This window comes from Lagenorhynchus albirostris, chromosome 3 (assembly GCF_949774975.1).
Source record: "Lagenorhynchus albirostris chromosome 3, mLagAlb1.1, whole genome shotgun sequence".
Classification (NCBI taxonomy): Eukaryota; Metazoa; Chordata; class Mammalia; order Artiodactyla; family Delphinidae; genus Lagenorhynchus; species Lagenorhynchus albirostris.
Genome location: NC_083097.1, coordinates 168,325,079 through 168,344,703, shown reverse-complemented (window position 1 = coordinate 168,344,703; position 19,625 = coordinate 168,325,079). Strand labels below are relative to the sequence as shown.

Genomic DNA, 19,625 nt, shown 5'->3' with positions numbered 1-19,625 from the left:
GCTGGATCCCCGGGATTGGGGGTGGGGTCTGCAGAGCCTGGCTCCTCTGCATTCCCAGGGGACCTCAGTGTGGAGATGGCCTGAGAGGCCCACACCTGGGCAGCACCAGCCCCTTGGACCTCCTCCCCATCCACACTCCCAGCCTCAGAGCCTCGGGGAGAAGTTCTGGCTGGTCAGGGCCCCAGGCAGGGGCCCAGCAGGGTCACTGCACCCTGAGGAAGGACTGCGCAGTCTACACCAAGAGACAGGCATATCTCGTTTATTCCCCACCCCCCAAACTTCCAGGTAGTTCTACGAAGACATTAGATGTGAAGCCACACACAGGCTGTCCCTTAAACACAGAAATGAGCTTGAAACAATCAAGTGACCAGAAAAGATCGTGTCAGCCCAAAGATGGACTTATCTCCTTCAGTGCCACAGGGCAGCCGGACAAGAGAAGTTGTCGCAAAGAGGGAAGTTTGGACAGATGGGGGTGGGGGCTGGGCAAGGGTGCCGTCATGTCCACCAGTGCCAGAAGGCGCCTGATTCTGTGCCCCGCACCAGGCAGAGCCCCCAGACTCCACTTTCAAGGGGCGGGCCCTGGACCCACATTGGCTGCACCTATGCAAGGAGGACGGGAGAAAGACAAGGCAAACCCAGCCTCAAATGAGGCATACAGAGCTGTTCCTCGTAGTGCAGAAGGCCCGGAGTGGCACGGGGCGCAGTGCCATGGGGGTCACAGATGCTCCGGGGGTCAGGGGCGTGCCCAGCCTGCATGCTCACCACCCTTCGGCTCTGTGGCCCTCCCATGGTGGGCTAGGGGACGAGCCCAGCTCAGGCCCTGCAGACCTCTGGCCACGGGGCCATCTCCAGGCTGGGGAGCTGGAGGGGGCAGCGTGTTTGGAGACTGGGCTTGGGGACTGAGGACCCCGGCCTGGGCACACTCTCAGGCTTGGCCACCACCCCAGATCCTCCCAACCTACCTTCCGGGGACAGGCTTCCTGATGTGGGACCCCCAGGGGGCTTGCCCGTGAGATTTCAAATCCACGCACGGCTGGTGTGTCCTCACAAAGCCATTTAAAAACCCACACCCTTAGTAGGCCACAGGGTGAGTTTAAAGCGAGCAAGAAATACCAGGGTTTAAAATTGTGCTGCACCTTCTCGCCCGGGTGAAGGTAGGCCTTGGGGCGCGGTGCCCCAAACCCCGCAGCTGAAATCGCCAGATGAAGAGATTTTGCTAATGATTTAAGCACAAGTGTCTTTAAAGAAATCTATGGAACATTACTGCAAAGGAAAACAGGACTGCCCAGCGTCAGGGGTGAAGCAGCCATTCAGTGGGGCATCAGGTCCCGTTGGGGAGGCGAGGCTGCTCACACGGGCCCCTCTCTGCCCCGCCGGCCCGCTTCCTCTGGCCGGTGCCCTCCTCGGCCTCGGCCTCGCTTGCCTCCCGTGGCCTCTTCCGGAAGCGCGCCCCAGGCCTGCTTTTGGGGGGCGGCAGAGGGTCGATGCCCAGGATCTTGTGGATCTGCCGGAACGCCAACATGCGCAGGGCGTGCTGGGGGCAAACGACCCGTCAGGACCCTTCTGCCCGTGGCCTCCTGGCCCGCCTCTCATGGCCCCGTGAGGACTCGGGGGCTTGCTGGGCATCCTCGACACCCTTCTAGCAACTGCAGAGCTCACGTCACCCTTGGGCGTGAAGAACTGTACTGGGAGTTGCTTGCGCCAGCTGGTGGCGAGTACTGTGCCAGGAAGCCCCTTGGAATTTCAGCTCTTTCTCTCCTCGCTACAGGGACCTTAGATCCTGCCTCTCCAGGTTCAGCTCTGATCAAGAGCAATTTGACTCTTTCCACTGAAGGCCATTCATAAATGTCAGGCCCAGTGCGATTTCTGTACTGCTGGGAGACTTGCTTATAGTAAAAATTTGCAAACAAAAGGGAAGCCACAGACAGGGTCTCTGCTTTGGGGCCTGAAGCTGTTTAGGCCCAGCAGGAGGCCTTGGCTGGGTATTTGCAGACCACAGGGCAGGGTTGGGGAGGACAGTACCGGCCAAGGAGGCCCCAGGTCTGCGCCTCATCACGGGAGTAGCTTTGTTTCTGGGCCAGGCTGGCCCTGCCCCCGGAAGCAGTCCTGTCACCCACAAGCCACCTGTCTCTGTAAGGGAGGGGGTGGGAAGGGGAGTCCCAGACCATTTCTTGGGATGCAGCACAGATGCGAATGGGGGCTGGGACCTGGGCCGTCCACAGCCAGGTCGAGCTGGCCTGAGTCAGGGAGCCCCGTGGGCTGGCCTCCTACCTGGGCACTGGCCGTGATGTCCTCCCGCTCCTGGAGGGTCATGGACCCGAGGGCGTCCATCTGGTCTCTCTCGCAAGGATCCTGGAGCCCCGGCCCATCTTTGAGGGGGAGGTGGGAGTGGCAGAGAAGGAGAGTGCACCCTTACGAAGGCGCCACTGCGGCTCTGCAGTGCTGGGGGGTCTGCACCTGGCCGCCTCGCGCCCACGGGCCACACCAGGCCTCTCCCCTGCCAGTCCCCCCTCCAGCCCCACACGCGTTCAGCAGACCTCCTCACCGCCTGCGTGTGTGTGTGTGTGTGCACACGTGGGCGAGCATGTAGTTACAGAAAAGGCTCACACCACGGGCCAGTGTATCATCCTCTTCTTCCACTTAAAATGCTATCGTCCCATGTCACTGAAATGACTGGAAAACACCGTTTTGCATCTAACATGTCACGCGGGCCACATGTGTGCTCTCCTCCTTCTGCTACCGTGAAGGACATCGTGGTGAACATCTTTGTACAAAGCACATCATGGAATTCCTGTTGTTTCCTTCGGAAATGTCCCCCGGGCTGTCCCTGGCTCCCCAGAGAGGGTGGGTGTGCCATCAGAGGAGCGTGAGAGAAGGCACGGACCCCTCCCCTCCAGCCTCCACCCTGCCTCTCCTTCCGGCTTGTCCACACCTCCGCGCGGCTCCCTTGAGTGGTGACATGTGTGTGCACGTCTGTGTCTGCTGTCCTGCCTGTGCTGGACGTGGTTCTTGAGTGTTCCTAAGAGGCTCCTCTGTGCTCCCCCGTCCCCCCGCCCCCGCCATGGCCCTTGGTCTCTGCCACGTGCTCCAGGGTCTGGGCTCCCGGACGACAGGGACTGACCTGTCAGGAGCGTCCCCGAGGCCACGCACTCCAGGACCCGTCTCACGGCGTTCCCGGGGCTCAGGGGCCCCTTCGTGCTGCTCAGAGCCTTCTCCACCAGCAGCTCCATGGCCTGGGCCGGGTGGAGACAGAGAAGGAGACCCGGGCCTTTGAGGACGGCGCGGCTGTGCGGCCTCGGCCAGGTCTCCAGGGGACCGGGGATGTGAGGCCCCCCTCCCAGCTCTTCCCCTCACACCCTCCCACCCCTGAACTTCTACAAGGAGGGGGTCCACCGGGGCCTTGCCACCCTGGTGTGGCCTTGGGCGGGTTTCTCTCAAGTTCTCTAGGGAACTCTCTCGCCTAGTTTTGACATCAGCAAAATCCCATAGATGGTAACATTGCAAACCAGTGTCAAGAGGGTTAAAAGAAACTCATTCTCCATGACCCGAGGTTCAGACAGTGAGGGCCATGAGGGTCACAAGGACTTGGGGACTCGCGCAGGCTTGTCCCCACCTCCAAGGAGCCACCTGCCCGGGTCCCAAGGCAGGGCCAGAGCTGTGACGGTCATGGGGGTTGCATCTATACTTACAGGGAAATGGGCTCTGGGGAATGCAGGGCCCTCCCAGCGTCTGAGTGAACCCCTCTTGTCACTCAGCACAGAGCCACCCACTGTGCCATCCACCAGGGGTGGTGCTGAGAGTGGACATCTCCCCGGTCCATGGGCAGGAAGCCGAGGTCCGGGTGGGCACCAGAGCCCTCATGAGCAAGGCCAAGGGTAGCTTGGGCTCAGGTGGGAAGGGTCCAAGAACCTGTCTTTGGGTGTGGGAGCCGATGAACTGGCAGCAGAAGGCTGCACATAAGATGCACGCGTACCTCCAAGTTCAGGGCACTCGGCCTCCTTCCCAAGGATAATGTCGAAGGTGAAAGGCTTAAAAACCTACACATCTGCGCTTGCTGGGGGATCAGTGGGTGTGTGACGGGAGAGGGACACTCAGAGACAGGCCTGCCGAGGGGTGCACAGATGAAATGAGATCCTGAAAGACGGGGCAGGGGTACCCACGGAGGGCAGGAGCTGGGGGTCTCACAACACGGCAGCTTGGGGATTTGGGGGACAGGGGGCCTTCGCATCCTCTCCCCGCAGAAGGGCTCGGGGCCTGCTGACCGGGGGTGTCAGGGCCGCAGGGGACCACCCCTTCAGAGGAGGTGGGTCTGCACCAGGCTGCCTGCCCTCACGGGGGCCTCTGCACTGACACCTGCAGGTCTAGGCAAACACCCCACCTCTTGCTGGGGCGCCCTTGTATTTGCATGCTTCCTGATTCTGCCCGCAAGGTTGTGGGTTCCAGATAATGCAGTCAAATGAGACTGTGTCTATAGCAAGCCTCACCCTGGGGCCAAGGGACCCCGATATGCCCCACCGCGATCCACCTCTCCTGGCGCTCAGACGGACACCAGCCCTTTGTTGGAAAGCTGAGCGCTGAACCAGGAAATGAGGCTCGGCCTCCCAGGGCTGTGGCCTATCAGGGGTTGGGAGCTTCCTAAAGCAGGGCCAGCCCCCTGGAACTGCCTTACCCAGTCCGGCAGGGCCCCCCAGGTGGGCACACGCTGGCAGAGGTCCCGAAGGATCCTGATGACGATCACACAGGGCTGCAGGCCGCTGGCTCTCGCCTTCGGGGAAAGAAGCACATGGTTAGCTCCAGGGAGCTGTAAGCACGTGGCCAAGGGGGGGATGTGCACAGGGCCGAGGGAACAGGGGCTGATCCAGGGGCAGCGAGCCCAGCCGGGGGTGGAGGCAGTGAGGGACTCCGGGAGGCATGGGCCGGCCGGCCTCACAGCTGGCGACCGGAAGCAGACTCCATTCCCAAACGGCCCACGGCTGAGCCCTAGTGCCGGCCGTTGCGGCCCCCCACCCCCAGAGTGGTGGTCCCTCCTTTCAGGTTCCCGACCCAATCAGCCAGGATGCGACCTCCATCAGGTTAGCACTGGGCGTGGACACGTGGGTCGAGCAGCAGGCCAAGGAACCGCCCCACCCACGTCTGTCCCTCATTTGTACTGGGAGCCCGCTCTGGGCCCGACCCCTGACCTGGAACCACTTGGCGTGGCGGAGGGCAGCCAGCGACTGGAGGCACTTCTCTGAGCTCAGGACATCTCCCGGGTCAGGCGGAGGCGCCGCTGTTCCTTCTAGAAGAGAAGGGCACATGGGCCAGGCGCCCCTCTCCCTGCTCCCGCTGCCCGGGCCACGTGGCCGGGCCCTCAGGCCCCTAGGCCTCTTTGCATTTATCCAGAAGACACATGGTTCCGCTCGCTGGCCCTTTCTCCGGGATGCTGCAAGGACCACGGACATCCTCTCCACGAAGATCCCATCTCCTCCGGGTTCTGCGCTCTCAGGAGAGAGCTCCACGCTTGTCACCCAGTGCCATCAGCGCTGACTCCCTTGGTTAGCAAATCACAGTTCAGATGGAAAACTATGAATGAAGCTGGATTTCCAGAAACTTCCGCATGCATAATTAAGAGGGAGACAGCGGGTCAGGTTTGAGCACACGCCATCACGGATGACCAGGGCCCCGTGTCTGGGGGAAATTCTGGCCTGTTTTTGATTCCTTCTTCTTCTTGCTTCGGGAAAATTCTTCTCCCCTTATTCTGCAAGGTCCTGGTGTTTTAGGTCACAGGAGGGAGCAGAGGTTTCTCTTTCACCCATAAACCCCCCAACCCCCAGGCCTGGGTCTGCTCCTCTGGGGCTCAGAGCAAGCAACAGAGGAAGCTGAAAGCTCCCCTCCCAGCAGCAACCAGCAGGGTGGGGACATCGCAGCTCTTGGGGGCCCGGGGCTCCCTCGGAGGGGTTTCCGGTTCTCTAGCCCCCTCCAGTCCACTTCTTTCCGTGGCCTTGGACCTTGAACCCTTTCCGACATTCCCAATCCCCGCCTCGGAGCAAGCCGGAGCAGGGCCTCCACCTGGAACTGAAGGGCATCACTTTTTCTTCCCACTGTATTTATTTTCAGATGACACTCTCTTTATGACAACTGGTAACGGCTTTCCACTTACGGTTCAAAGGCTCTCCTCTTTAAAAATTTGAGAGTCAAAAAGGAATTGATTCAGAGGAAAGCATCAGTGGTTCGTGGCCCTCAGATCTGACAACAATCACGAAGGGGGTCCAAGAAAGACTGGAGTTTGGGAAACAGTCCCCAGGGCTGTTCCAGGAGGTTCCACGGCTGGATGAGACTCGGGTGCATCCCCATCGGCTTGGCATGCACCCTCCCTGTTGGCTGCCCTCTGGCCTCACCCCCCACCCCCTCCCACTGCCTCAGGCAATGCACATCTGTCTCAGGTCCCCAGGCCCCTGTCTTGCTGGGGGATGGGGCACAGCTGGTCTCCTCTGGGCGGGGCAGCCAGGAGGGATGGGAGGAAGTGCTCCCCGCACACACGCCCCACAGCTGAGTACTGAGCCACTTGACACTCTGCCCCAGCTCTCTACCTCCCTTCCTCTGCAGCCCCAAGGCCCAGCTCTTATCTCACCAGGGCATCCGGGCTGACGAAAGTGCCGGAAACTGGCTGTGGCAACCCCCCCACCTCCTGCCCAGAGCAGAGGCGGATGCTGCCCTAGGCCACCGGGTGTGTGGAGAGGAGGGCTGGACGGAAGGGCCCTGACGCACCTCGGTCTGCAGAGGGGTCCTCCCGCATCAGAGGCGAGGTGATGGACACAGTGACCTGTATCCTGGGCTCCTCGCAGGAAGAGATGACGATGTTTGCTTCAGGGTCGGAGGAGACCTCGTACTTGTCCTCTGTCACCATCTACGAGGTGCAAATACAACACAAGGCCTCATTACTCCAGCTGAGAGGCAGGACGCGGTTGGGTACCAGGCCCCAAGCCAGGTGTTCTGGAACCTCCTAGGGACACAGACATAGCCCCAGCCTCCAGAAGTGCACACGTAGAAATGCATACAGACAGCAGACCCAGCATCAAGGTGCCTTCATATGTAAAAACACCCAAAGCTCAATAACAACAAGATCAGCAACCCAACAGCAAAATCGGCAAGTGGGGACTTCCCTGGTGGTCCAGTTGTAAAGAATCTGCCTTCCAGTGCAGGGGACTCGGGTTCAATCTCTGGTCGGGGAGCTAAGATCTCACATGCCGCGTGCCACAACTACTGAGCTTGCGCCCCTCAACTGGAGAGCCCACGTGCCCTGGAGCCTGCCTGCCACAACTAGTGAAGAGAAAACCCACATGCCACAACTAGAGAGAAGCCCGCGTGCCGCAACAAAGATCCCGCATGCCTCAGTGAAGATCCCGTGTGCCGCAACTAAGACCCGACACAGCCACAAAAAATAAATAATAAATCTTAAAAAAAAAAAACTGGCAAGTGATAGATAGTTTGCAGAGAGAGAAACCAAAGTGACCCTTTCTACATAATGACAAAAAAAAACCCTCCCATGGCAAGGGAGAATCACGTTAAAACTAGAATGGGGTACCATGGTCAGCTGTAGGAAGGACAAAACTCAAGAGTCTGAGGAGGCGCTGGGCTGGCAAATCCATGCGTCTCTAAACTGCTGGTGGAGGCTGACCTGGCCACACTCAGCAGAAGCCTCCAGGCTCATGCCTCAGACCCCGCGACTCTGCCCCGGGACGTGCTCCCACGTGTGTGGAGCAGTGTGTGTACAAGGTTCTTCATCTGCTGCAGCCTCACTGGTAACACAGAACACTGGACACAACCTAAATGTCCAACTACATGGAAGGACCCAGCTAGCTATGGACAAGTGGCAACAGAATACTCTTTGGCCACAAAAAAGAATGAAGCTCCCTAAGTAAGAACATGGAATGTGACCCAAGAGATGCTATTGAGTGAAAAATGCCAAATCCTTCAGTTGGTCCAGCAGGCTACTGTTTGGGTAATGAGGGCAGAACGATGGTTTCTCAGGACACTGGACGGGGGCTGCCTCCAGGCAAGATCTGAGGCCCCTCGGCTCCGGTACTCACCCCATGGTTGCCCAGGGTTCAGTCCTGCCCCAGCACACGCATCCTTAGGACCCAGCCTGCGCTGGCTGCATCACTGGGGGATACCCTGAGGGTCAGCCCCGCTGCAAGCAGAGCCTCCAGACAAGCCCCGCCCTCTCGGCGGACCTCTCTCCCCTCCATTTACACCCTCTCCGGCTTGTCACTCTCAGGGGCTCAGGAAGAAGGGACCCCTTGCGCACAGTCATCAGAACTCCGACTGCCATCCCCGATTACCAGCCTCCCGGGGAGACTGCACAACGAAGGTGGGTTTGGTGCAGTGACCCGGTGCCTGCATAGAAAAGCTTTACTGTGTCCCTCATCTTGCTTTGGGGTCCCCCGAGACACTCAGCCAGGTAATGGCTAGGAGGGTCTGTCTACACAGCTGGGAGTGGGGGGGCACTGCCAGCTCTCCCGTGGCCTTAGCCATCTTCCCCATGGCCTCATCCATCTTCATGGGGCTTAGGGCTTTGTCTTAGCCACTGGGCTGCAAGGTTCCGGACAACAGGGCTTGCATCTGAGCCATCTTTGCAACCCCTACGGTATTGAGCAGAAAACTTTCATGTCGTGGGTGTTCAGGAAACGAGTGATTAAATTGGTGAAGTCGGAGCATGTCACTCCCCTGCTTAAAACCCTCTAGTCTCCCCATTTCCCCGAGGAGGCAATCTTACCTCCCCACATGGCCTTCAGGCCCAGCTTGATCGAGGCCTTTGTCCATTCGGGCACGCATCTCCCTGGGCCTCCTGCCTCTTGGCCTCTGCAGGTACAGGTCCTTCTATGTGGAACACTGCCCACCCCCACATCTTTCAAGGCCTCTCCTCATCTCTCAGCTCTCACCTCACCTGCTCCATCTTCTGTCAGGACACACACCTCCCATGGTCCTGTCTGAAGTGGCCCCCACTCTCCCCAGGTGCTCGCTACTTGACATCAGGTTTTAATTTCTCTACAGAAGATAAACTGGAAGTTAGCTTGCTCTATGTTTGTTTATTGCATTTCCTGACCAGACTGGGAGTCCCAGAGGCGAGCCCCCAGTGCTCACTACATGAGTCGGAGGAACGATGCTGAATTCTCTCGGGAAGGGCAGCAGACACATCAGGAAGAAGAAACCGCCCTGGGAATTGAGTATTTTAATGGAAGATGATCAATTTAAATCATGACATGACTTCACTCTTCTCCCGGTTACCATCTCGCTTGAGAAAAGCTTTATGACAGGGACTTCCCTGGTGGCGCAGTGGTTAAGAATCTGCCTGCCAGTTCAGGGGACACGGGTTCAAGCCCCGGTCCGGGAAGATCCCACATGCCGCGGAGCAACTAAGCCTGTGTGCCACAACTACTGAGCCTGCGCTCTAGAGCCCGTGAGCCACAACTATTGAGCCCGCGAGCCACAACTACTGAAGCCCGCGCGCCTAGAGCCTGTGCTCCGCGATAAGAGAAGCCACCGCAATGAGAAACCCACACACCACAACAAAGGGTAGCCCCCGCTCTCCGCAACTGGAGAAAGCCGCGCGCAGCAACGAAGGCCCAACTCAGCCAAAAATAAATAAATAGATTTATTTAAAAAAAAAAAAAAGGCTCTATGACAACAACAGGAACTGCTCTAGAGGAGAAAGTCCTGCCGACCCCCCAGCCCTGTGCCTCTCTAGTCTCATGAGCCTGAGTGCCTGTCCTGTGGATTTCGTCCTGTTTGTGCTCCGTCCCGCTGGCTGGGCTCTGCTGTGGATGTGACGGAAGTAACCATCCTCAGTGACCAGACGTTTAGAGCGTTTCCAGGCTCTACCCTCAACCCCTCTGTAAAGGAACCCTCAAGTTCCACCACTCTCTCCTTGCGCCAGTTTCTAAAAACAAACCGGTTTGTGTCCAAGCCACGTAGAAGCCACGCGATGCACGGCCGGGCGCCTCACCGGGAGCTGGAGGGGCAGCTGCTCCGTGACTCTGCGCAGCAGCGCGCGGCTGGGCTTCTGGGAGCAGAGCAGGATCAGCTGTACGGCCCTGTCTCCCCGCAGGAGGAGGCCCTTCGCCAGCAGGCCGACCCGCATCACGCCTTTCAGGATCCGAGCAGAGGGGCCTGGGCGGCTGCCGAGACAAACCCGCAAACGCATGGGCAGAGGGTGGGGAGGAAGGGTCCTTGCTCCTGCACGCGGGGCCGCTTCCTCATCTGTAAAACGGGAGCACGGCCCTCCCCAGGGGCATCTGATCAAAGAGCCACGAGGAGACAGATCTGGGAGAAGTGCTTGGAACCGCAGCTAGGAAGTTGTGTTGCTCAGCAGGGCTGGTGGCCGTCACCGTTTCCTAATAAACTGCATTCTGGAAGAGGCCACCCGTGGCCACCCCCAGCGGCGCCCTGGTCCTCAGCCAGCAAGGCCCCCTCGTCGGTCCTTTTGGCTTCGTGCTGCTGAGCCGCCTCTGTGGCCGCTTCGCCCCCAGCTGGACTCCCCCAAGGCCGCCGGCCAGACGCTCCCTGCCTCTCCCCGAGTCGTGTCCCCACCTGCACTGCACCGGCCTGTTCACTTTCTGCAGGTGACTGCCACCACCGCGTCCGCCCAGCAGCCACCCTCCCAGTGCTGCCCCTCTGCAGGCTGAGGACACCGAGCTTCCTCCTGGGGTCCGAGGTCCCCAGCCTGACCCCTGGGCCGCCTCGTCACCGCCCTCTCCTTCCACTCCCTCCCCAGGAGGCTCATCCCACCTGGACCACTGCCTGGGGTGCCCTCACGTGGTGGCCCTCCCCACGGCTGTCACAACACAAATGTCCGTCCCTTGGCTCTCGAAGCTGCCACCTGATCCTGCCACTCCCTGATCCCCACTTTGCTGTTTTCTTCGTGACACTTCTCAGGATACGAGATAACCTAATTCTGTAATGCATTTGTGTATTTCTCTGTGGTCTGTCTTGGGACTGCAAGTGCTAGAGCCTGGGATGGTCCGAGGGGACCTGGCCACACCTGGGACTCTACGGGACCAGGACCAGATCCTTCAGGGGAAGACAAAGCAGAGAGGCGGGGAACCTGCAGATAAAGAGACTGACAGGTTGTCAATCAATTTGGACCCTGATTCAACACCAACTGCAAAACAAAAAAAAAACCCTAAACAAAAAACTGGAAATTTCAGCACTGACTGGATATTTGATGGGATTGAAGAACTATTGTTCATTTTTTTCAAGTATGATAATGGTGTTCTGGTTTTGTTAAATGAAAAAGAGTCTTGTTTAGAGACACGTACTCCACCCTCAGGCTGATGCCTGGTATCGTCTTTAACCGCAGCGGTCTGTCCAGGAGTGGGGTGGGTAGAGAGCAAGTGAGTCTTTCCTGGTTTAGGGATGGTCACTTGGGCCTCGTCACCTTTTGTGTGTGTTAGAGAATTTCCATAATAAAATAGGAAAAAAAAAACCCAAATACTAACACACTCTTTGCGATAGTTAAGTAAATAATGGAACATCCACGACTTCCCTGGCGGTCCAGTGGTTAAGACTTTGCGCTTCCACTGCAGGGAGCACCAGTTCAATCTCTGGTCAGGGAACTAAGATCCCACATGCCACAGGGCTACGGAACCCACGCACCACAACTAGAGAGTCCTCGCGCCGCAACTAATGAGCCTGCACACCACGACTACAGAGAAGCCTGCGCACGGCAACGAAGAGCCCACACGCCGCAACGAAAGATCCCACATACTGCAACCAAGACCCCGCATGCTGCAACTAAGACCCAAAGCAGCCATAAATAAATAAATAAATAAATAAAATATTTTCAAACAAACAAACAACAACAAACCCAAAACACGAGTACAGGGAGAAAACGGGAGCAAAACTGCAAAGCACTAAGTGAGGGGCCTTTTCCTTCAGAATACATCGGGGTGGAGGTTAAGGGAGGGCCCCCCTTTCTGCCCGAGGGGCCGTGCCTGCTTCCCCTTCCAGGCGGTGAGGAAGGCCCCGTCCCGGGGAGGCAGCTGCGTTCACGCTGAGGGGTGAGTGCATTTCATTATGACACCTGGTGACCCATGAGTGGCTCGCATGTTCTTGTCGGGGAGCAAACACTGTGGCAGGAAGAAGCTACTGGTTCGAATCAGCCAGACACAAAAGGACATACGCTGCATGATTCCACTGGCGTGAAACACCCAGAACAGGCCAAGCCGTGGAGACAGGGAGTGGAAAGGTGGGTGCCAGGGGCAGGGGCAGCGGGTGGCCTGGGGAATTTCACGGGACGGATTTCTGTTTTGGATCATGAAAAAGTTCTGGAAATGGACAGCGGTGATGGTTGCACAACCTTGTGAATGTACTTAGTGCTGCCGTAGTGTACACGTAAAAATGGTCACAATGGCAAATTTTGTGTTATGAGTATTTTACCACCAAAAAACCCCACAAAAAACCTTAAAAAAGTAAATGATGGCATTCCCTGGCGGTCCAGTGGTTAGGACTCCGCGCTCTCACTGCTGAGGACCCGGGTTCAATCCCTGGTCGGGGAACTAAGATCCCACAAGCTGTGTGGCGCGGCCAGAAAAGTAAATGGATACAAGGCATCGGGACTTTCCACCTTGCAACACTCCGGCAGCTGGAAAGATGATTCATGCGGATGCTCGGCGGCACCTCCTGCTCCAGGAGAATCACACTTATGTCCGCATTATGGGTGAGGAAACAGAGGGGCTAATCCCCTGCGAACTACATTTCTATGCACGCCTTCGACAGGAAAAGTAACTTCTGGTGTTAGAACAACGGCTCTCTCCAGTTGGGACTACAATTCCCTATGAGTCTCGGGGCTCCGGCTCTGAGCCTCTCTTGGGGAGTTTTCTGGAAAGCCCTGGGTGTCCAAGGGCTCGAAGCCACCTGGCAGTGGAGCCGCCTCTGTCACCCCGGGCCCCCCCGAACAGGAGGGTGATGCCCATTACCTGCACTCCCCGCCCTCTGGCTCTGGGCGTGCGGAATCCTCCTCGGCCATTGTGTCGGACACCAGCTTGAGGGCGCGCTCTGAGTGGGAGACGGCCTTCTGGATGGCCAGGAGCTCCTCCTCTGTGGGGTAGATGGCGGTGTGCTTGCACATGACGTGCCGGTCATCGCTGGACTCCGGCCGCCTCATGGGCTTCGGGGAAAGGCACACGTGTCACGTCATGGGCGGGTTGAGAGGCCCCGGTGGCCAGGGGGATGCGGGGGGCCCAGAGTCAGGCTGGCTTTGACAGGCAAGCGGTGGCCGGAGAGCCAGGCAGAGGAATGAGAGAGTCCACAGGGGAGGTGGACCAGTGAGGACCCCAGGGCCCCGATGGCTGTGGGGAACTTGGGCCGACTGGGGGGTCCAGTGGGCTCCCTGGACAACATTGTCGAATTTCCGAGCCAGAGGCGCCGAGGCAGCTGGTGACCCCCTCCGTCAGCGGGGTGCAATCCACAGTTCCCATCCGACCCGGCCCGCCCCCTCAGATGGACAGACACCCAAAGGCTCCAGAGGGATGTGACCACTGGGGCCTCAGGAAGCTTTAAGGGATCGCTGTGGCTGGAGGTAAGGCCCTCAGCCCCCTCCAGTCCCCAGCCCCTGAGGCATTTGGATATCAAGATGAGACCACCACCCACCAGAGGCTTGGCTGTGGACAACCCGGGCCTGCTCCTGAGGGGAGGTGCATGCTGGTCGGGCAGTGAGCGTCCCGAGCGCGCCTCCTGCGCCTGTGGCTCCTCTTCCAGCCACCTCTTGCACAAGCCGTAGCGCCTGCTGGGGTGGCAGGGACAAGGAGCCGTGAGCAGCGGCGGGACCCTGGGCCGGTCACGCGGGAGAGCGTGGGGAGCCCCAGAAGCGGCTCCGTGTGCCGCCTGGTCTGGCCCGGGCTGAGCGCGGCTGGCGGGGGAGGGCCCTGAGGCCCCGCACCTCATCTCGTCATGCTGGCGCCGCAGCTCCCCCAGACGCTGCTTGCTCAGCTGCCGCTGCTTCCTCAGCCTCTCCTCCAGCAGCTTCCGAACTCTCGTGCTGGGCTTGTCCGCAATCGGAAAATCGGGGTTCACTTTTTTCTGGGAAAATGGGGGACCTTCGTTCAGATGAGAATGCTGGGGGTGCCACCTCCTGCCAGGTTTATTTTTTATTTTTTTATTGTTTGGCCATGCCCCATGGCACGCGGGATCTTAGTTCCCCAACCAGGGATCAAACCCGCACCCCCTGCAGTGGAAGCGCAGTCTTACCCGCTGGACCGCCAGGGAAGTCCCTCCTGCCAGGTTTAGACAACAGTGAGTTTCAATCCCCAAAGTGTCAACACTCCTCGTCCCCAAAGGCCATGGCAGGAAAGGGAACCACCGCGGGGAACAAAACTACGACCGACTTGCAAAGCGGCAGACGTGATGTCTGCCGCTGCGCAAGCCAACCGTCCACGCATCTGACAGAGGAGCCGAGGGAGAAGGCACCGCAACAGAGAGGAGCACCCGCGGTCAGTGGTCACGCATGCCGACGGACGACTGAACGGAAATGCTCATCCCGATCAGAGTAACCCAGGGAAACTCCGTTTGTGTGGGATCCAGATCTATATATTCTAAATAGCATTGCCAATTCGCTCACTGGGCTTTGTCCTTAGTACTTAAATCTATCACTCAAAGAGTGTAGTGTTGTCTAAGGATTGGTCACTGGTGGAAACAACACAAGTGTGCTTCAGCGGGTGAAACACACACAACGTGTCCCTCCACACACGGGAGCATCTCTCAGCCAGGAAAAGGGGTGAAGCACTGACACTCGCTACACCGTGGACGGACCCTGAGAACATGATGCTCAGTGAGAGAAGCCAGACACAGGACACCCAGTGTGTGATTCCACTGATGGGAAACGTCCAGAACAGGCAGATCCATAGACACAGAGAGTGGGATCCTGGTTGTCAGGGCCTGGGGTAGGGGCTGGGGGTGGCTGCCAATGGGAACGGGGCTCCTGACGGACTGTTCTGGAACTAGATGGAGCTGCTGGTTGCACACTCTGTGAATGTAGTAAAAGCCACTTTACATGGGCGAGCTGTGTGGTGTGTGAATGATATCTCAACAAGGCTGCTGAAAAGAGAGGAAATATCCAGAAGCCATTGTTTGTCACAAGGAGAGTCACAGTGTGTGCTGTGCACAAGTGTACACGGGGCCCGATAGTCAAGTGTGTCTAAACACACGTGTGCATGCGTGCCCCGGCAAACCTGTGACAAGAAGGCATCGTGAAAGCAGCCAAGGGTCCCTCTGGCTGAGCCCGGGGTGATGAAGGGCCCAGGGGCTCCGACTCATGCCGGCAAAATGTGTGTTTTGAGACGTGAGCCAAGATGTCAAGAGCACAGACGCTCACCCCCAGCCAGGCCCACCAGACGCCCCCTGCAGGCACACCTTATACTGCAGCCGGTGCCGCCGCCCCCTCACGTGCATGTCCCGGGCATTGGGGTCATTGAAGCTGCACTCGCACAGCTTGCAGTGGAATCGGATCACTCTGCCCTCCTCGTTGCACACCTGAGACACAAGGCACGGCTGAGCGCTGCCCACGGCCCCCACGCGTTGGGTCTGGGCTCCAGCAGGGCACCTCCTTCCCCCAGGGCCATCCAGGCCGGGTGCTGGTTTCCTGCCTGCCCAGCGGTTTACGCTTTCAAAGGAGTGGCTCTTCACCAGCGCGCCCTCCCAGGCCCGGCTCCCCTCTGCCACCACCGTCCTGTCCTCCCTTCCCCTGTCCCCCCATCCCGGGGCTGCCACCAGACTGGCAGGAAGCCTGCCTGGTGTGGCTATTTTGCAGGGGACAAAACAGAAGGTGCTGAGTTGGGTGAACAAAAGCACGAACACGAGCACGGAAGAAATGCCCACATGCACGGCCCAGGAGGCACCTGGGAGGCTGGGACTGTGGGCTCGTAGGGAGGGGCTCAGAACCTGAGCTCCACAAAGCCCCGGGCGTGCAGGTGGTGCTGTGTGGGGCGCACACTGGCTCCTGTGCCCGAGGATCACGTGCCCGTGGGTTTCCAGGACACAGATCCCTCCTGCCACCTTCCTTGCCGCAGGAAGAGGGGCTGCCCGGTGGCAGGAAACACCTCTGCCTGTCTCGGGCCTTCCTTCTAAGATCTGAAGCCCAGCACCCGGGCCTTCCAGTGAGATCCAAGGGATGCTGGCTCACTGAGGTCTTCCCGGGGCGGGTGTGCAAGTCTCAGGGGGAGAACTGGGACGAGGCCTCGAGGCCCGGCTCCGCAAGGTCCTTCTCCACCGGAGCCCAGGGTGGAGCAGGGTGAGCCGATGGCCAGACGCCCAGCACTTACCTCCTCCACGTAGCCTGGGCCCACCGGCTGTGCATCACAGCACGTTCCAGAAGCTTCCACAGAGCCTCCTTGGGCGGGCGGTTCTCCGGGCTGCTCTGATCTGGGGTGTGCCGGTTTCCCCTGGGGGGATCTGCTGTCTGCCACCGGCAGCGCAGGAGGCCCTGGAAGGAAGAACCGCGTGACTTATAATCTGCTCCAGCCAGCAACCAGGGTCGGCTTCTGGTCCGCCAGCATGAAGGGTACAACTCGATGCCACCGGGTCTCCCACTGCCCCCCTCCCCCTTCCGTGACGTCAGCCAATGGGATCCAGAGTCCCACGAGACCCCTTCCCACCAGCCTGGGTCACGACTGGGAGAGCGAGGCCCTCACAGCGTTTGGTGCCAAGGTGGATGGGTCCACAGGGAGGCGCAGGTCGTAGGCCCCTCTCTGAGGACAACCGCCACTGCTGCACAAGTCTGCAGCCCTTAGTGAACCAACAGTGGAACATCAAGCAGACGAGGGTTTACTGAGCCTCAGAAGGGAGACATTTCTTTGTCACCAAAACCGCTTTACATTTTGAACTTCAACATCACGTGATGGTTCAAATCTCAGGCCTGCTGAGGCTCAAAATAAAATAGGCCCCGCCTCCCACACAAAGCGTGGTGGTGGAGAGCAGAGACTGGGTTGGAATCCCACCTCCACCGCTCACTGGGTGGTCCAGAGCCAAGTGCTTTTCCTCCCCTCCCCTTGGTTCTTCCATCTGTAAAGTGGGACTAATGACAAACCTAGAGCCGTGGAGGGTGAATCAGGCACGTGGAGTGAGTGCCTGACATGTAAGCCTATTTACCCTTGAAATGCATGTCCCTCGGCAGCCGTGACTGCCCAGGGGTCATAGCAGGTGCGGGTGACACACGCTCGAGGGAAGGCAGAGTTGGAGGTGGGGCTGCGAGGAACCTGCCTGGATTTCCCGGGGCCCACCTCACTTATCAGAGTGCCCGGTGTAAAGGGGGCTGCTTCCAGCATGTGGAAGGCGGCAGCCCAGGGGATTCTCCAGGCCTAGGGCCGGCTTCGCGAGTGTGGCCAGCACGCGGCTCAGTCCCAAGCTCCACGGGAAGAAATGGAAGCTGCACTGGTTCTGCCCACGCTTCCCCAGGGTGGGCCAAAGGCGGCAGAAGGCACCCCGCCGGCGGGGATCTGGGAGAGAACCACCCCCTTCATAGGTCCTGCCTCCCCAGAAGTGATGGACGCACACACACCGTTGACCGGACCATCCCGTCTCTGAGGCTCGAGCTTGTTGAGGCAGGGCAGGGGCTGTGAAGCGCAGAGACACGTACCCACGTGCGAGGCCTTCGAGGCGGCCGGTCTCCTGGCTGGCGCTGGCCTGCTTGGGGCACACATGCTGGGGCTGGCAGGGGCCGCAGGGGGGCTCTCTACGGTGAGGGGGGTGGAGGCCGGCTGGCTGGTGCTGGTGGCCTGGGCCGAATTCGCTGGCGCCGGGTCCATGCTGGGAATGGGCTTCCCCAATTTGGTGTGCAGCTTGAAGACCTGGAACAGACCCAGCCCCCTGTAAGGGCTGCTCAGGCCTGGCCAACCTTCCTCAGGGGTAGGAAGAGCACCTCACTGGGCATGGGGGAGCTGGCAGACTGTGGAAGTGAGGGCGGTGGTCCACCCTGTCCCCGGGGACCCTGCCCCTTCCCCCTGCTCCCACTTAAATGCCTTGGGAAGGGCCTTCCTGAGCTGTCTCCTGCTTCTAGGCCCCCACTACTCCTGCATATGGGGGACCTATGACTTTGACACCCCTGCTGGCTTACACAGACCCCCTTCCTCCAAACTCCACCGCCTGCGCTGAGAAGCACGGCTGTTTTCTGCATGCCAAGCACCAGCCCAGTGCCAGCCCCAGGTAGAGACACAGTGTGCGTAGAGCGCCTGCTAAGATGGACACATGTACGTGTCCACGACACAGATCCATGCTAGGTATACGTGGGTGTACACGTCCATAGACACACCTCCACATTCTGCAGGAACTCACATACACGTCCAGGGACACAGATCCACCTAGGATACAGTCACCTGCCCTGTCCTCGGCATGCCCCGCCGCCAACAAAGGCATTTAATTGCAAAAGTTCCCATTGGAAAGGACTGTTCCACCACCCCCAGAGTCTGCACTGACGACCGTCTCAGACACCTTCTCTGGCTCTAACTCTCTGACACTCACGGCTCAAACCTGCCCCCCACCCCGGGGCTGGCTGCAGGGCCTCCTGACCCCAGAACGAGTCCCAGCCTGCGAGCTGTGACACCCGCAGCCCACCCCGCCTGGGCCCAGCTCTCCCGCCTGCACCCCTGCTACCACCAGGCCAGCACGTCCCCTTTTCCACGCCTCACTGCTCCTTCCTTGGTGGGTTTTGTGGGTTCACGCAGGCATTCGAGAGCCTGTCCCAGCTGGGCTGGGAAACGAGGCCCTTGATGAGCAGGGGGAGAAGACAGATCCTCAGGCAGGCGCTCGGGGAGGCCCAGCTTGCAGCGGGGGCTGGAAGGGGGCTGCCGAAGGCAGGGTGTGAGCAAAGGCCCGGGGGCAGGAGGGAGCATGGCCGGTGAGCTGGGGCAGCTGGAGGGGGTTCTGTGGACGGGGCAGAGAGAGGCAGCCACGGGACAGGGGCCTTCCTAACCCTCTCACTCTAAACCTCGTGGTGCAGCTCAAAGCAGGCGTCCAGCCAGGAATTCCCCCTCCTCCTGTCCTCAGTGCATACCTGAAAGTTGAGCATCACCTTGCAGGTTCATGATGCCATTTCGGGAAGGTTTGCTGATTTCCAAAAAGCACCTCTGGACCATAGAAAGAGGGCATAGGGAGAGGGGCCCTACCTTCTCTCGGGTGGAGGAGCCCATTCATTTCCTCATAATATGACATACTACAGGCATTTTTAAGCCCACAGGAAATCGTTGATATTAAAATAGTAATAAATATGACAAATGCTGATATTAAATAATTTAGTATCAATGAAAACTTTGATATTAAAATATTAAACCTTACTACTTTAATTTGATTTTTAATAAATAAGGACCCCAAATGGAATATACAATTTGATCTCATCAACATACAAACTCTGGTTCATATATACGTGCAGACACACCCAAGACCAAGAACAGTTTCTTCTGGGGTCTGGGTACGAGCTGCCCTGCTCCATGCTTCTGTCCAGGGGCAGATGTGACTTTTATAACTGGGAGAAGGCGTTTGGCTTTGGAGGAAGGAGGACGCGTGGGCCTGCAGGGAAAGCCGCTTCTCGTGGGTGGCTGCCCACCCCCCATGTCATGGGATGCCCCTCTGGGTCCCGAGTGGGCCGGGGCCTGTGAGGG

General features: G+C 58.9%; 1 protein-coding gene across 6 annotated transcripts in view; it reads right to left on the bottom strand.

Annotated features, from left to right (window-relative positions):
- Nucleotides 1-243: 243 nt before the first annotated feature.
- The window catches only part of ZFR2 (zinc finger RNA binding protein 2), a 46,342-nt gene continuing 26,960 nt past the window's right edge, over nt 244-19,625 (bottom strand). For 4 of the 6 annotated variants that reach the window (XM_060145594.1, XM_060145592.1, XM_060145595.1 and 1 more), the window contains 13 exons: nt 17,609-17,819; nt 16,296-16,456; nt 15,388-15,507; nt 13,919-14,058; nt 13,630-13,765; nt 12,957-13,147; nt 9,986-10,157; nt 6,748-6,886; nt 5,181-5,278; nt 4,670-4,765; nt 3,122-3,233; nt 2,272-2,369; nt 244-1,534 (listed from right to left, as the gene is read on the bottom strand). In XM_060145594.1, the coding sequence (XP_060001577.1) occupies nt 1,322-1,534; nt 2,272-2,369; nt 3,122-3,233; nt 4,670-4,765; nt 5,181-5,278; nt 6,748-6,886; nt 9,986-10,157; nt 12,957-13,147; nt 13,630-13,765; nt 13,919-14,058; nt 15,388-15,507; nt 16,296-16,456; nt 17,609-17,819 (1,887 nt within the window). In that variant the 3' untranslated portion in view covers nt 244-1,321. The remainder of the gene's footprint in view (nt 1,535-2,271; nt 2,370-3,121; nt 3,234-4,669; nt 4,766-5,180; nt 5,279-6,747; nt 6,887-9,985; nt 10,158-12,956; nt 13,148-13,629; nt 13,766-13,918; nt 14,059-15,387; nt 15,508-16,295; nt 16,457-17,608; nt 17,820-19,625) is intronic. The other 2 variants (XM_060145593.1, XM_060145596.1) reach the window with 2 other exon arrangements.